This window comes from Gigantopelta aegis, chromosome 14, assembly GCF_016097555.1.
Source record: "Gigantopelta aegis isolate Gae_Host chromosome 14, Gae_host_genome, whole genome shotgun sequence".
Classification (NCBI taxonomy): domain Eukaryota; kingdom Metazoa; phylum Mollusca; class Gastropoda; order Neomphalida; family Peltospiridae; genus Gigantopelta; species Gigantopelta aegis.
This window is the reverse complement of record NC_054712.1, coordinates 15,257,033-15,274,977: the sequence shown is the minus strand read 5'-3', so window position 1 is coordinate 15,274,977 and position 17,945 is coordinate 15,257,033. Positions and strand designations below refer to the sequence as shown.

General features: G+C 35.0%; 1 protein-coding gene across 2 annotated transcripts; it reads left to right on the top strand.

The window, feature by feature from the left end:
* The first annotated feature begins 510 nt into the window (after positions 1-510).
* LOC121389026 (dolichol-phosphate mannosyltransferase subunit 1-like) lies at positions 511-17,745 on the top strand. 2 transcript variants are annotated; one of them, XM_041520620.1, is made up of 9 exons: positions 511-631; positions 4,002-4,101; positions 7,644-7,677; positions 8,344-8,420; positions 10,862-10,887; positions 12,206-12,301; positions 14,866-14,934; positions 16,395-16,509; positions 17,606-17,745. In XM_041520620.1, the coding sequence occupies exons 1-9, from the start codon at positions 531-533 to the stop codon at positions 17,708-17,710; spliced, it is 723 nt and encodes a 240-aa protein (XP_041376554.1). In that variant the 5' UTR covers positions 511-530; the 3' UTR covers positions 17,711-17,745. The 2 variants fall into 2 exon arrangements, with proteins under 2 accessions (XP_041376554.1, XP_041376555.1); XM_041520621.1 differs by lacking the exon at positions 511-631 and adding an exon at positions 2,031-2,089.
* The last annotated feature ends 200 nt before the right edge of the window (positions 17,746-17,945 follow it).

Sequence of the window (17,945 nt, the reverse complement as noted above, 5' to 3'; positions counted from 1 at the left end):
CTCCCAACTTGTCCACAGGTCTCTTTTTGCGAGATCTCACGTGAGTTCGCGGTTTGCGTCCTCGGGTTACCCCGCAACGGGCACATGCGCAGTGGAATGTGAAATAGGTCTATTCATGAATCACTGTAAAAACAGTAATGAAAAGATTCCTTGCTGTTATACCGTAATCGGAAAGAGTAGCCCACTGTGTGGTGGCAGCGGGTTTCCTTTCTGGTTATCTGTGTGGTCCTTAATCATGTGTCCGAGCTTCAATGTGGTGTGATTTTTAGTGGTCCGATGTAACTCGAATTCTATGATGGATTTGAGGCACATAAACTGATGTACACGATGGGATCATTTAGTGCATAACAATTAAATAAAGCAATAATTTGAAAGATATATAAATTAGCGAAATAAAACTCAGGTAAATTTTAAACCTATTATTATTTATCTAAAATTTAATCTTCTTTCGTCTTCTGTGTCCAATATTCTGGATGTAAACTTTTGCTTTATATCTAGTTACACTGATTACCCCCTTACACTTTACCAATATGGATTCCAAAAACAAATACACGGTTCTTCTTCCAACATATAATGAGCGAGATAATCTTCCGATTATTGTATGGCTTTTAATGAAATACTTTTCTGAAAGGTAAACATTAACGCGTGTCTGCTTGAAAAAGACAAGTGGGAAAGACTTCTGAACGATCCAGCATGCATGAGCAGCTAGCCTAATATCACTAACCCTAACCCTGAACGGGTACCAGACGTTTCGTCCCCAAGCCAGTTCGCATCCGGTCAGTTCGCCCCCAAGGACCGAAACGTCATGGATTCATTGTGTTTAGCCTTCTACGTCAATGGATTATTTGCAATCGTGCAGTTATTTCTTTAATCACAATTGTAGTATTTATTAACAATACATTCATCATTATCATGATATAAATTTCATTGCGGAATGTAGCCTGAGTACTCTGACTGTAGAGGGCTAGACAGACATTTGGATAGATATTCAGCCCTGGCTACATAGCTTGGTCTCTGACTGTAGCCAGTCAGAGACCAAGCTATGTAATTTTCTGGCAATCGTTGCCCACCACACGGTAGTCAAAGATTCCCATTCTAACACTACAACAATCCTATGTTTGATGTCAAATACCTTTACATCGATCATTTTCAAGTTACTTGATTTAAAATAATTTACATATTAATCACTAATACACACACTACAAAAAGAAATCCGACAGCACCCACATTCAGCTAAACTTCGGGGAAGGAACTCTATTACAAAAGCTTTTCCATAATTTCTCGATGTTTTTCGGAAGGGAATTACATGTGCAAAATGTATCGTATAAAAGTACGTAAACAATGTGCAAGGAACGAAATACTCTTGTTTGGTGATGTTGTCCTCTTTTATTTTTTTTCAGTTTAAAGCTGCACACCCTAGTTCCATCCAGCGAAAATAAATTATAATTTGGTTAATCTACAAACCTGTAACACACTTAGATCACGCTTTTATCAAATGGAGTGAAAAAGCAGGTTTTATATCGATAAATACCATGGGAATCCCCATGTCCCAATTGCTTGAAATAATTTTGAAAGTTAGTATTCTGATGTCACCGGTAGAAGCACAACAATGACTACGTCACGACAAATTTCACAGACTTGGGGTGCGTTCGTTTCACCTCTCCTGGACATGTTCCAACTGTTCTGTCCTGGTTGTATCCCCTCTCCAGATATCGTAAGACTTAGCAAAATTATTGGTTTTAAGGGTTTGTAATGTTTTGTATTGAGACACTTACTTGTCTGAACTTTATTGTTACTGAAAATTTTCACGAACTGTGAAGAAAAATCTCACAAATGAACAACAACAAATCGGATGTTGATTGCGCGAACCGTGCACGAGAAAACAAACCGAACCAAAATGATAACGGTCACGTGATATACCAACGTCTGTGACATTAAAAATAGATTGGACCTCGCTTGCTTAACGGTTTTTTCTCGACAACTCGTTTTGTGAAAAAAATGCAAAAAATGCATTTCGTGGTTTTACAAACATCAGGATTACCAAAAAGCACTTCAGGTGAATGGAAATGTGTATTCTAAATAATAAAATGTAAGTAAAGTGCAATTTTATTTGTGAAAAATGGGGTTTAATAGCGAAAAACAACGCCGTAATGGTTAACAAATAAACGTAACTAGGGTGTGTCCCTTTAAGAGAAAAAAAATTAGGGTCGGAGAGGTAAAACTAGGGACGGTCGGTCGACCGGAAACACACCTATTTTTTTGTTTGGCCTGATGTAGGTCACATGATCGCCCACTGGGTGATTTCGCCTTATACAAAGTTACAGGGGCCGTCTATATCATTAATAATTTAATTAAACTGGTGATTATATCATCTGTGCCCGGACTGACTCATGATCCGTCCAAATCGTGGAAGGACAACAATCCCTACCCTCTAAAAAAAAAAACACACACACACACACACACACATTAACATGCATCTAAGAAACAATACAATAATTGTTTAAAAGTAACAAATAATTGGGAGGTGGGGGCAAATTGACTAAATAAAAGTTTGGGGCGAACTGATAAATAGTTAGGGGTGAACAGGCAAACAGTTGGGGGTTAACTGGTACATGGGGCAAACAGGTTAAACTGGGGATGAACTGCCTTGGGGGCGAAATGTGATAGATTCACCCTAAACTGCTAAACCTAAGCCTGAATCGGTGATTGAATGAACTGAATGCTGGAACGTTTGGAAGTCTTGCCGACAAGTGGTTTTTGGGTTTAGGACAAACTTTTCAAAAATAAGAACTACAGTCAATACAATATATATATATATATATATATATATATATATTATATATGTTTTATATTACAGGGAGAATGTCTTCTCACCCCAGCACTCTGCACTGCAGTTGGTGACTTGGTCAGCTCGCACAAAACTGATTAGTCAACTCCGCAAAAATAGTTACTTGATCCAATCTCATTTTACTGTCCATAATTGTGACCATACCATTAAAAATACTGTAAGATGCTTTGTTTTTGCGGGATTAAGTTTTCACGATTTAAAGGCACAGACCCTAACTTTTAAACACTACAGCATATTTTTTACTATTAAAACCTTTTATGATCACTGAAATAAAACCTTACTTCTTTTTTATTGTTTAAATTATCCATTTCTGTAAAAACAAAATTTAACCAAAGTGTTTCTGGTCATCCTGGACTGTTTCTAATACCAAAAAAATTATTTTTCTTATTTTAAAAAACGCATATGTGCGTCTGAGAAGTACATGTAGCAGTTATTAATTTGAGTTTTAGTCTATTATTAAGGATATTTGCCAGTTTTAATGCCACAGACTCTTCTTTCACTGTATTGTAACTTTATTCAAATGAGTTACCGGTATGTCATAATTATATTTCTATAGCACTACTGAAACCTTTTAATAAATTATAAGTTATATAACTCCATTCCTGAAAGGAAAAGAAGTCTGACTACACTAATGAACCAAACAACACAAAATTAGAAGAAAACATTGGTTTATTGGTTCATTTTTGCAACATAGGTCTCTGCATTTACATGTACCAATTATTTTATAAATTAATAATGTTTGGTCTTCACTCACCTTAGCATTTTGATGAGTGCGATTTTTCACTCGCCTAAGCATTTTGAGGTGTGCGATTTTTCACTCGCCTTTGTTTTTCAAAAGCCAAGGAATGTACACCAGCAGTTCAAAGGTGTGAACTGTCGTGTAGCAGGCCCATAGGACCCAGGGGTTACATACAGGCCTCATCCACTTGACGAAAATGTATGGGTTTTTTAAGTTCATAAACAGCTCTAATATGAAAAATATGCCTTAGTGTTTGAAAACTAGGGTCTGTCTGGAAATAATTAACGATACAGACGTACAAACTTTGAAGTAGGCTTGGCAGTCATAGTAGTTAATACCTTAAGTTTGTAAATGCCAATATCTCATCATTGAACTATTTATGAGTTAAGACAAACTGTTTTCAATCCATTTCAGTGGTCATGACTTTGAAATTATCATCATTGATGATGGCAGCCCAGATGGAACACTGGATGTTGCTAAAGAGCTTCAGAGAATATATGGTGAAGAACACATTGTGAGTTCATTTCTGCATTGATCAATAAGTAAATGCACATAAAATTCATTTTCATTTTCAGGCCTCTGAAAATGGTGAGAGCGATAGTTTCGTTCATACGTCACTCCTGTAAGTACAGTTTGCATAACCCATTTTTTCATTTGTGCATTGAATTTATAACATCATTTACGTTCATGGTGAGTTACCTAAAAATGAAATTGGTTACCTGAATTAGTTTTTGCGTAACCCATTAGGTAGTACTAAACCAAATAACTTCCAGCTGGGTCAGAGTTGGAGGTGCACCCAACTTTTGATAGAGAAGTGAACACCACAAGTCGTGTGATTGGTTATAAATGTGAGTGTGTTGGTTGTAAAAAATAATAGTTTCATCTGGGGAAAAAAAAATTGCAATTTTATTTCATCTAGTACCAATGTGTCAAGTAGCCTTGTGCTTGAAACATGTATGGGGTACCTGTAAAAAAAAGTACTCGAATTTTGTGCGAAACTAGGGTAGTCATAGACGCTACCCGTTATCTCAGAAACGAGCAGCTTGACCCCATTTTTTTCTGATTCACTTTAAGTGTAAGGGGTGGTAGTATTTATATCCATGGCGTTTATGTCGGTTGATACGTTACAGGTAGGAGTTTTAGCCACATATGTTACTATTGTCGTCTATGGGATTTGATTTGGTAGTATACACCCTATAGCACATATTCAGTGCATAATAAAAAATATTATGATTTTGTCATTTTATTTAATTAAACTATACTGGTTGATTAATTAGCCATCACTCGATCATGCAAGTTCACAATGACCTTGACCGTGACAATAATCTCTGTACATGGCTCTGAATGGAGTTTGAATCAAAGTTAGCACTAAAGAAAAGTTGGTTTTGGCCTATAATTCATACTGTAAAGATTTCAATAATTTCTTTTTACATGGTATTTGACTTGCCATATACAACTGCTCTTAAATATGGTATTATATATAGGCAACCTGAACTAAGATTTTAATAGCAATTTATTTTTATATTAAAAATAGCATGTGACAATAGTGGGTTAATGTCTTTAGTTTCCATTAACATTGTTAATTTTTTATGTATGAAATTCTGAAAACTCAAATTTGTAAAGAAGTTGATTTTTATTGTCATTTTGACATATTTATAGGGTGCTAAGTTATATTTTAGACAAATTTGTAGTTTTATGCTAAATTTAAAGTAAATTTGAAGAAAAACTTTACCAAAAACATAATTACATTTGTTGTCACTATTGTGCCTTCTGTTCTTATTTGTACATAACAATAAGGTTGTTAAACATATACTTAGATCTCCAGATAAATTTTTTCTCTTAATAATCACTTAGTTAGCTCTCATGAAAAGCATTTTGAGTTTATACTAGATTCAGAACCAATTTTTTCAGATTTGATTATCTGCCTTGGATTAAGTTAATAATTTATTTTATTGTTAAAGCTGTATTACCTAATGTTACTAGCTAAATAAAATGCTGGATTACAGATTGTAGGAATACATCTAATGTACATATTGTATTCATCCGGATTAGAAAATAATGCAAGAAAATAGATGTTCGGGTAATTTTGTCATTTAAAAATAGTTTTTTTCAGTAATTAATCAAAAATAAATGTGTTAAAGCTGCATGATTATTCCAGATATCACAACTATTAAAACATCCAACTACAGTAGGCTATAAATAAAATATAGTCAGGAATATTGGTGGCTGCCAATAGTTTTGATGGTTCATTATGAAAATCAGCATGGCCGATGGATTTGAAATTCCCACACCTGGTAACTTGAAGACACCCACACCCAGCATACAGGATTTCCTCCCAACACTAATGTTCAGGACATTAAGTCATTACTTCATACAGGTACAGTCATGTTTGTGTTTCCTTCCTCAGATAGTGTATTTTTTTAATACTGATATTTCTTTGATGTGCCTGTTAAGGTCTTCATAATCTAGGGGTCAATCAGGTGCATGTGTTTTAATGGAATTCTTTAAAGGGGTAGAGGTACTCTGACTATCTTTGTTGTCTCTACATATATACCTGAGTACACACACCCAACTGAAAGTAAATATCTTCAGGAGTTTTATTTTAAAACATTTTGTTGTTTAATATGACATATTGCATTTGTACAAAACTAATGCAATATATATGCTTTTTTAGGTGTACATTATATTAGGTTGCACTGTAGAAACAACAGTTTCAGTGAGGTTGTCAGTTTATGTCAGAATACATCAGATCCTGGTTGTCATAAAGACACATAGCTGGACACTTTTTGAAAAATGTATGTTATCAGTATAGGTAGTACTAAACCAAATAACTTTCGGCTGGGTCAAAGTTGGAGGTGCACCCAACTTTTGATAGAGAAGTGAACACCACAAGTCGTGTGATTGGTTATAAATGTGAGTGTGTTGGTTGTAAAAAATAATAGTTTCATCTGGGTGAAAAAACATTTGCAATTTTATTTCATCTAGTACCAATGTGTCAAGTAGCCTTGTGCTTGAAACATGTATGGGGTACCTGTAAAAAAAAGTACTCGAATTTTGTGCGAAACTAGGGTAGTCATAGACGCTACCCGTTATGTCAGAAACGAGCAGCTTGACCCCCATTTTTTTCTGATTCACTTTAAGTGTAAGGGGTGGTAGTATTTATATCCATGGCTTTTATGTCGGTTGATACGTTGCAGGTAGGAGTTTTAGCCACATATGATACTATTGTCGTCTATGGGATTTGATTTGGTAGTATACACCCATTAATGGTTTACACAAATTTTCAATTTCTCAGAGGCCTCATTTTTATAACAGTTATTTGTATTAATTTGCAAATTGAATATGTATATGCCAATAACAGGTTTGTTAAAGATTTTGTTACAGGAGAGGGTGGGGGACATTTTTTATTACTGTGACAGTGCTTATATTCATTGCCTGAGGTGCATCAAGTTATTGGGTCAACTTCCCATTGTGGATACACCCACTAGAGTTTTGCACAGTCCGCCCAGTGCACCATCATGATAACTATGAAAGTCTGGTATTTTTTATCCTATCTATGGACAAGAGCATACTATTACATGACAGATCCATTTGCACTAATCATTATAAACAGCCTGTCCCAGCAGCAGATTTCTTCTGTTTCCACACAAAGTGTCATCATGACCATATATAGTTGTGTAAGACTAAGAGTAGCCTATGTGGCTAAAACAGTTTTTTTGTTTCTTTCTCAAAAACAAAAACAATTAATTATGGGATATGGACATTTTGTAAATTACAGATGTATACATATATGTATGTTGTAAAATTATTATCGACTATACAATTTATGATGATACTTCCCTAAATTACGTCATTCGTTGTGCATGTGAAATCATTATGACACATCTGTCTCATACTGGTTATATTTCCCTGAATATCTTGAACTATGTGCATAATAAATACATATATGTACAGGTACATGTACTTGTAATATTGTAATTTTGTAAAATCAGTATGACACACAAGCTCATAATAATATCTATATATATATACTAAAATCATGTTTCTTTCTTACAGATTTTAAGACCAAGAGCAAAGAAGCTTGGACTTGGTAATATATATGTTATATGCAGTGAACTAAATACCTGTATTTAAACTGGTATTTGTCTAATCTCACGAAACTTGTTAAATCGAGAATGAGGATAAATTGCATCTGGTGTAGAATATCTCTAGATATATGATTACTGGAAATACGGTGTTTATTACAGTATTATGAACATTTTTAATAACTCCCACACCACTGTCCCTCATTATAGTATAAATTGGATATTAATTTATAAGATTTATATATTTTTGTCTAATTACTAATTCTAATACAAATGTAGGTCTACCTGTACTTTTCACAAACCCAAATTAATGGGGATTTAAAGTGACCCGTTAGTGTAATACTGTATGTATTAATTCATTGATGTTGAGACTTCTTATTAATGTTCTTAACATTTTTGGTTAGAAGAGTTATTTGTTAAAATATGTATTAAATAATAATAATAATAATAAGTTATTACTATTAATCTTTAAAAGTTAATGGTGGCAGAATTATGACAATACCACCATCAAAAGGCCTGTCCATTCCCTGAAATTAAAAAAAAAAAATTCCATCCAGCTGTTCATTGTTTCCGATGTGAGAATATCACTGTTTCACAGGCACTTTTCAGATTAAAACTGAAATAAATAAAATACAGCTTTCTTGGTAGTGAAATGGTCCTGTGTTTTGTAGGTACAGCTTATATCCATGGAATAAAACATGCCACTGGAAACTTCATTATCCTCATGGATGCAGACATGTCTCATCATGTAAGTGTAAACAAAATGTGTACACTTGAGTATTGTTGGCTTGCTTTTTAAATATTAAAATGTGTTGCATCTGGTAGATATCAGTTTCAGAATGTGTTGCATCTGGTAGATATCAGTTTCAGAATGTGTTGCATCTGGTAGATATCAGTTTTAGAATATGTTGTACCTGGTAGATACCAGTTTTAGAATATGTTGCATCTGGTAGATATCAGTTTCAGAATGTGTTGCATCTGGTAGATATCAGTTTCAGAATGTGTTGCACCTGGTAGATATCAGTTTCAGAATGTATTGTACCTGGTAGATACCAGTTTCAGAATGTGTTGTACCTGGTAGATATCAGTTTTAGAATATGTTGCATCTGGTAGATATCAGTTTCAGAATGTGTTGCGGCTGGTAGATATCACTTTCAGAATGTGTTGCACCTGGTAGATATCAGTTTCAGTATGTGTTGCACCTGGTAGATATCACTTTTAGAATGTGTTGCACCTGGTTGGTATCAGTTTCAGTATGTGTTGCACCTGGTAGGTATCACTTTTAGAATATGACGTTGCACCTGGTAGTTAAAATATTAAAACATTCTGCATTTTGCAGGGCTCAATGCAGAAGTTTTATTTTACTTGCTGCTGGCTAGTAAATTTCTTATATTCACTAGCCAAATCCCTTCATCCGCTCGCCACAGTTTTACCTAATATATAATTTTATAAAATAAATATATGGCAATTCCCCTAGTATTTGACCACTTAAGAAAGAAAGAAATCGATACAAATTTTGTTTTTGCATTATACTCGCCAGTTGGCTACTACTTATTAACAAATAATCGCCTGTAAACAAAAGTTACTCACAAGTGCGAGTGTTTTCCTTGCCATGTAGAGTTAGTAGATCAGTGATAGAAATAAGAAGAAAAATTCACTTGTCCACCAAATGTGCACAATATGGTAAAAACAATTTTAAAAAACCCTTTAAATACATGTATTTTAAAACGTACTACATGTACATCGCACTGCTTCAAAAGCAGAAATATTTACTCTTAATATTAACTAGGTTTGTGATTACCAAAGCCTGACAAATAACACATTAAAAAATGTTTGAACTGGGCTGTCCATGACTAGACACTTATTTAGGTCCGTAGGAATGATATCTAGAGTGGGGAATGGAAACCTCTATTGTGGAGAGACCAGACATATTTTTACTTTTATTTTTTGTTGAATGGGGGCCTTGTATTTTCAGACTTAACAAATCAACAAGAAACCACGTGATCGGGCTTATCCCGCCTTTTCACAGGTTTGTTGATCAATTGTAATTTTGTTTTGTCATACAAAGTTATTTTTAATTAACTTATTTCATAAAATTCACTGCAGATATATATGTAAATATAACTTACTCCTAAATAATAAAATAATAAATGTTAACTAATATGTTTTTAATCTTAGATTAACCCGTCTAACAGGTTTTCGTTTTATCACATTACCGATGATATAATCAGTAATTCACAAAAATCAAAGGAAAACTAACTTTCACATTTGTGGTAAACCGGCAACTATTTCGTTTTAAACTTAAACAACAAAACAATAAACTTTTGGGTTTTTTTTCTTTTTTAAAATAAGAATGGTATCAAATATAATTTGTCGATCAAATAAATTATTCACTTCAGCCGAGACATTCCGAGTGGGGAATTTTGAACTCAGTCGCAACTCCAAGGTATTCCAAATATTCATGAGCTAAGACTATTATGTTATCAAGACCATGTTTATTTAACTCTCAAACCACAATATTTGTATAACAGCTTGTAATGAGACATTGCTCATTTTTATTTTAAAAAATTTGGGGGGGGGGGGGGGGGGGGGGTGGGTGTTTAAGTACAACAGTTGCTAAAAATTCTGATACTGCTTTGTGAAAAAACCCCACATTTTACTTGTACACCAGATAACCACTACGGCAAATTAAACTTTTCAGAGTAAATCTTTACTTGTTGGGACAAACAGACAAGTGCTAACCGGTATTTCGAATGCAATAAATCAATGGTAAAACTTGTTATACCTGCTAGATATCAGTATCAGTCTTAACTACTATCAGACAATACTGTCATTTGAAAACAAAATTAAAATTTAAAAGTGCCTTCTTGTCAGTGTAACAGTTCAACTTGTCTAGCTGGAAAACATCTTATGATACTGTGCCCCAATTCATTTTTTTTTTACATTTACCCCACCCTCTCCAGTTTGTGCTAGATACAGCTATACTTATATTTCTCATAGACAAGATCTCATGATGTTCCTTATGTTTGAAAATGTGACCCAATATCTAAAAGTAATATTACATAATGATTGTTAGAGATTGATTTGACTCTACATCTTGTATAACTATTTTGTTGACAATAAAAATTATCATTGACATTGTGAATCCAACAGCAAAATTAAGCATTGTTTGGTTGACTTCTTTTTCAGCCAAAATTTATTCCTCAGTTGATCAAGTAAGTAGTTTTATACTATTCTCTTGTTATTTGCCCAGTAAGAATTGTGAATTTGGCAGTTTAGTTTATACATTTGTATTTAAAAAAATGTTTTAATTGTTAATTGTTTTTCACAAATTTACATGTACTCTATAAATAACGTGCATTCACCACCTTAATTCATTCATCACAAATGTAAATTTACCATGCAAAAATAGTAGATTTTTTTTGTTGTGTTTTTTTATGAAGATTTCAGCTAAAATCAAAAGGAATACTCCTGTGCATGAAACTAAAAACCCCAAACTCCTCACCTGGAATGTATCAAAACTAATCCCACCTAAAGTTTGTTTTCATTTAATGGCACCACCAGAGCACATTGATATAATATTAGCAGTAATCATCGGCTACAATGGATGTCAAACATTTAGTAATTTTGAAGGGAGGAAACATCCAACAAAAACAATAGTCAGTTTAGAGAGGACGCCGCTACCCGCTACATTTTATCATTACGGATCTTTTATATGACACATCCCACAGACAGGACAGAATTTAAAAAAACAAAACATTACATACCATGGGATACCGTTTGATATACCAGTCGTGCACTGTTCACCTGAATGTAGCGACCAATATATATGCAACAGTGGATGGCTGGCATTATGCATAAAACACTTGCTAAACATGTACATGTACATGTAGTCTTTTGTTGCATTTCATCAGAATACAATACTGTCATTAGTGTTAGATTTATTAGGTTTAATATACATATAGAATACCAAATGAACTTGACTGTCATACCAAATTTATAAAATGAGTAAACAGTTTTGGCATCTGATGAGCGAAAGAGAGTCAGATACCAACACTGTTCATGAGTTTCAGGAATGGTAAGACAGCCAAGCTAATTTAGTATTTTATTTAAACCAACTGCAAACAACACAGAAGTACATGTAAGCAGATGTTGAGACCTACTACACGTTATTTTTTTTACGAATTAGGTCAGCAAGTGATCTACGTCATGCTTATGTCACACCAATATTACACTAGTTAGATATAGAGTGATTGTTATGACAGGAGCAATATCACACACTGGTGTGCGCTAAATGTATATATGTTTGTTCAGTTGATGATGCAGTCTCTAACATTTGAGTTTAATCAGTTTTGTTTTGACCAGCAAGCTTAAAACAAATTTAACATACTGTGTGGCAAGTGGATATTTAAGAGAAATATTTTTAAAGTGCAAACTTAAACAAATAAAATGACTGATACTAGTCTAAGTATATATGAACTGTGAATATTACATGTATTTTCGTTGTGAAAGTGTGTATCTCTGTGTTGGCAGAAAGCAGCTCGAGAAAGACTACGACATAGTGCTGGGGACACGGTACAGTGGTGATGGAGGAGTGTTTGGCTGGGATCTCAAGAGAAAATGTATCAGGTGAACATATTGTGCACTTCTTTACACCATATGCAGAGATACATTACTAAACATTGATGGTTTGTAAATAAACATATTTCAGAAAGCCTCAACGGTATATACGTTTATTTTAAAACACTTGACCTGTTGATACCTGCATGCTGCATTCCATGGACAGGTTTAATAGGACGTAAACACAATGACAGAATGGTCTCTTGTTACAGAATAAGTCACAGATGTTAAAGCAGGGCTTCTAGATTATGGCAGTCCCACTACCATGGCTAGTGATATTCAATTTTGGGCTAGTAAATAAATAACTACTATTGCTAGTGAAAAAAAAAAAGGTCAAATGTTGCAGTTAAGTCTATTTTATAAATAGGGATATCCTGACCCCACCGCAAACCCAGTCTTAATGTTTTTAAGTTCTGTCTTCATCTTCAGACGACATATCTGATTATTACTGTTATTTAGTAAAATTGTATTAACTTAAAAGTAAGGTAGGGCTAGTAAATTTTGAATCGTGGCTAGTAAATGTTTTTAATCACTGATCCCATGACTAGTGGATTAAAAACAAATTCTAGAAGCCCTTATTAAAGGTTGTAGGGAAATGCATTTAACAGATCCTCCTTTAATGAGTAGCCAGTGTGGTTGGAGTAGGTTTTCTTCTTGTACTCTTTAGATGAAGTGGCAAGATAACCATATGTTATATTCTTAATGGTAGGGTCTCCATGAGTACTCAAGTAACTCGGGCACAGGCCGAGTCTAGTAAGACTCAAGTCTTTAAACAGGACTCTAGTACCCATGCAAGGAAGGACACTCTCATTTAATTATTTGTTACGTCATTTTGCCATATGTATGCCGCTGGTTACGTTATAGGGCTATGAGAATGTATGGAACGCAGTACAGTGGCATGATTTGGCATCCATGTTCAGCATTGGAATAGGAAATTAACGAAATGTTTTATTTAACGACGCACTTAACACATTTTATTTATGGATTATATGGCGTTGGACATATAGTTAAGGACCACACAGGAAACCCGCTGTCGCCACTTCATGGGCTACTCTTTTCGATTAACAGCAAAGGGATCTTTTATATGCACGCTTCCACAGACAGGATAGCACATACCACGGCCTTTGATATACCAGTCTTGGTGCACTGGCTGGAACGAGAAATAGCACAATGGGCCCACCGATGGGGATCGATCCCAGACCAACCGCGCAGCAAGTGAGCGTCTTACCACTGGGCTACGTCCCGCCCAGCATTGGAATAGAGATGCATAATGCTATTTTACTTTATTCCTTAGTCCCATCATCATCTAGTGTAACTGTCGGGTACTCGGGTCCAGGTCGAGTTCGACCCTCCAGTACTTGAGTCCAGTATTTTGGACTTGTGGAGACCCTACTTAATGGCTTTTGATATAAAATATGCTAACCTAATAAACATGGTTAAAGTATTATTTTCTATTTCAGTGAAGCCTGGCACTTTTTTAAACAAAACTTACACACATAAGGATGAAAGCCCTTCAAATATAGCTAGCTAGGTTAATCTAATTCTTCCTGTCGCCATGTATTTCTTTAAATCCAAGGGAAGGGGAAGTTCTTTTCTTTGGGTGAAGTTGATTTGTTTTCATATAATTAGGAACTTACGGCAGTAGGTACAACCTAAACAATTAATTAGTGATAACAATCAAACAGCATGCATATTAACTGCAACACAAACCACATAGGATGCATTGACTAATGATAACAATGCATCTGAACCACAAAATAATGACCCAGCACCTTGTACTTAATAAGGAGGCAGGCAAATGAACACCGGCTCCAAGTACACAATTGCAAAGTGCCCAAGGGAGTCGTACAAAAGAATACTGACTACCTCTACCTAATCCCAAAAAATTCTAAAAATGAGTCTCCTATGAGTTGCCCCTCCAACCGGCCATGTTCTTTTAAGGTCAGAACTGGGAAAAAAGAATAAAAAGCATGATCCCTCAACAGATCAAACCCTTTTAAGGGCTAAAAGCTAGCGGACAACCACGATGGACACCAATAGGCTAGGTTCCAATATGAGCCACTCTCAGCCCACTAAGATCAAATTAACATGTAGCTCCCTTTTTCTTTTTCTTTTGATGAATCTTTAAAAAAATAAGCCAAAATTCCTTCCAAGAAATTGCGCACTACTTTCCTTTTTGACTTAATCCCATGGAATATTCAAAATTCAATAGCACCAAAATTGCCCACTACCGATTCTGGTTTGGCTGCTGGTGCACCCTTGCACTTGCCAGCGCAGGCGATCCCCTCTTCCGTCCACCCCAGTCCTTTTCCTGTCCTGGATGGAGGAGCCGGCACGTGTGCTATGTACAACAGCTTGTTCTGAATGTGCAAGTAAAACCCTATGACCTGACCTGACCTAAAATATGCTGGGCTATTATTAAATAAACATTCCTTATTCTTTCTCTGCTATGAAACGATCTCATTCATTCATTTAATTAATTAATTTTCTGAAATATTTCCTTACTAAAAACATATGTGCTCTTTTTCTTAGTAGGGTAAATATTTCATTTGATTTTTGTTTTGTTTTTGCAGTCGGGGTGCTAATTACATCACTCAAGTTCTGTTGCGACCTGGGGCTTCTGACGTGACGGGAAGTTTTAGGTAAAATTTCATTTCTTGCATATATTCCCTATGTTCATATCACTGCTGTAATGATCTTTTTTTTTTTTTTTTTTTTTTTTTTTTTTTTTTTTTTTTTTTAACTTTCCTTGGGTGGTATGCAACCCAGTGGTAAAGTGCTCACTTGATGCGCGGTCAGTTTGGGATTGACGCCCTTTGAAGGGCACATTGGGCTATTTCTCATTCCAGCCAGTGCACCACAACTGGTATATCAAAGGCTGTGGTATGTGGTATCCTGTCAGTGGGATGGTGCATATAAAAGATCCCTTGCTACTAATGGAAAAATATAGCAGGTTTCCTCTCTAAGACTATGTATCAAAATTACCAAATGTTTAACATCCAATAGCCGTTGATTGATAAATCAGTGCTCTAGTGGTGTCGTTAAACAAAATAACTTTTTTACTTTTCTGTGATGAAAGAGGAAGATTGTATATTTAAGTGTGACTGTTCCACAACAATTGCAATGATGTATTTTTTTGTGTATCAAGTGAACATTTTGCATTGAGGTCTGTTTCTCAGAAAAATATAATACTACAGGTGAACTAAGTGTCTTAAATACATTGCCTATAAATATAACAACAGCAGCAGCTACTTGTGTGTACTTATTTATGTTCGTGCCTTTGTCATGGCAAACGCTCGAGATGTCGAACATTGCACTGCAATTCACTTCTTTTCTGTTACCAGTTGAATGCTATAGAAGAATTACATTCCACTGTTGGAACAACATTATTGTATACCCATTAGTGAGGTACCAGAAATCATTATAGTGCTCAGTGTTTATATTATTTTGATATACTGTACAAAAATCCTAAATTGGTACACAGTAAACATGTTCCTTACTTCTGTCACAGTAATTGTCCAATGTTTCCATATTAAGAAGAACTGTTTATCGGCTATTCTTAAGATGGGTATTACTTACATTATTGGAGAATAACGTTCCCCTGAGGTAGACAGCTTATCAACTGCTATAAGTTGTTTAACGACACCACTAGAGCACATTGATTAATTAATCATCATGGATGTCCAACATTTGATAATTTTGTCTCAGAAAGGAAACCTGCTAAATGTTTTCCATTAGTAACAAGGGACCGTATATATGTACTATCCCACTGACGAGATAATACATTCCACAACTTTTGATATTCCAGTCATGGTGCACTGGCTAGAATGAGAAATTGTCCAGTGAACCACCAATGTGGATCGATCCAAAGGTGACTGCACATCAGGCGGCACTTTATCACTGAGCTACGTCTCTCTCTCCCCCCCAACCCCCTGGACAACTGCTGAAACGTTGAACAATTATTCTAAGAGAAGTAATTAACATACATTTACTTCATTTTGATTTTGTACAGCAGAAATGACTCTTGTTGACCCCCACCCACCACCACCCAGGCAGTTTCCACTGGATCTGCTCCTGCTGATATGTTGTTATTATGTTTCAGGTTATACAAGAAAGATGTACTGGAGAGACTGATTCACTCGTGTCAGTCGAAGGGCTACGTCTTCCAGATAGAGATGATCATTCGAGCCAGGCAGTTTGGATATTCTATCGGGGAGGCAAGTGCTCTGACACAATCTGTACAGCATTCAGTGTCTGACAATAGAACAAAATAATTTTGTTTCATAAGGAGCTGTCAACAGTTATTAAAACATGTATCTTCAAGGGTGTACAAACTGTAAAGCCCATAAATCTAAAAGAATAAAAGGCCAGGTTGATTCACAATATTATGAATATTTTAACGAGTGAACAAACTGTACAATAGGGGGAGAGTGTTAATTCGTCCTTACAAAATTAATTTTTTAATAGAAACTTTTAGATGAAGGAGGGATACGCTCGTAAAGATATTTTACATTTAAAGGGACATTCCTGAGTTTGCTGCAATTTTTAAGATGTTATCAACTAACAGAGACTTTTCAATGATTGTAATTACATATCAAATATATTTTTCTGCATAAAATATCAGTGGCTGTATATTAAACGTATTTCTGATCGTTCTACTATTTGTACTAGGTTAAATTTAATTTTATTTCCTAAAATATATTTTTTCGTACGTACGAAATTAGTTGAAGACAAAATCCAGTTTGGGCTTCTTACAAATATTAAGACAATCAGAAACATTGATTATACAGACACTGATATTCTAAACAAGAAAATATATTTAATATGTAATTTTAATCGTAGAAATATTTTATTTTTCGGAAACATTTTACAATGCAGGAAACTCAGGAATGTCCCTTTAAACAAATATATTGGAGCCTCCCATCTTTATCCCCCAATGTCATCATTTGGAGAACAGAGCTTAGAAACAGTACTCATAAAATGTGTTGTGCAATTGATGGCCGTTTGCAGTCCAGTGGTATAGCGTTTGATTCATGCACAGTCGGTCCAGGATTGATCCCCATCGGTGGACCCATTGGGCTATTTCTTGTTCCAGCCAGTGCATTATGACTAGTATATCAAAGGCCGTGGTGTGTGCTATCCTGCTTGTGGGATGGTACATATAAAAGATCCTTTGCCATGAATGTTAAAATGTAACCGGTTTCCTCTCTAGGACTATTCGTCAAAATTACCACTTTTGACATCCAGTAGCCAATGATTAATAATCATGTGCTCTAGTGGTGTCATTAAACAAAACAAACTCTTTTTTTTCAGGTGCCAATCTCATTTGTTGATAGAGTGTTTGGAGAATCTAAACTTGGTGGAAGTGAAATTGCAGAATGGATCAAAGGAATACTTTACTTGTTCGCCACAACGTAGCATATATTTCACTGTGAATAAAACTGTTAATTCTTGTATTTTGTTACATTTATCTGTATTCAAGGGCATCTGTAGTACTCGAAATTATTTCTAGATGCCCATCTTTGATGGGTTGTACGATGTTATTGTGTTGTCTGTAAACTTTTCATTTCTGGAGCGTAACTTTCTTATCATATATAAGATCATCAAACCTTGTTTTCAAGTACAACTTGGGATTGTTTTGGTTTGTGTATTA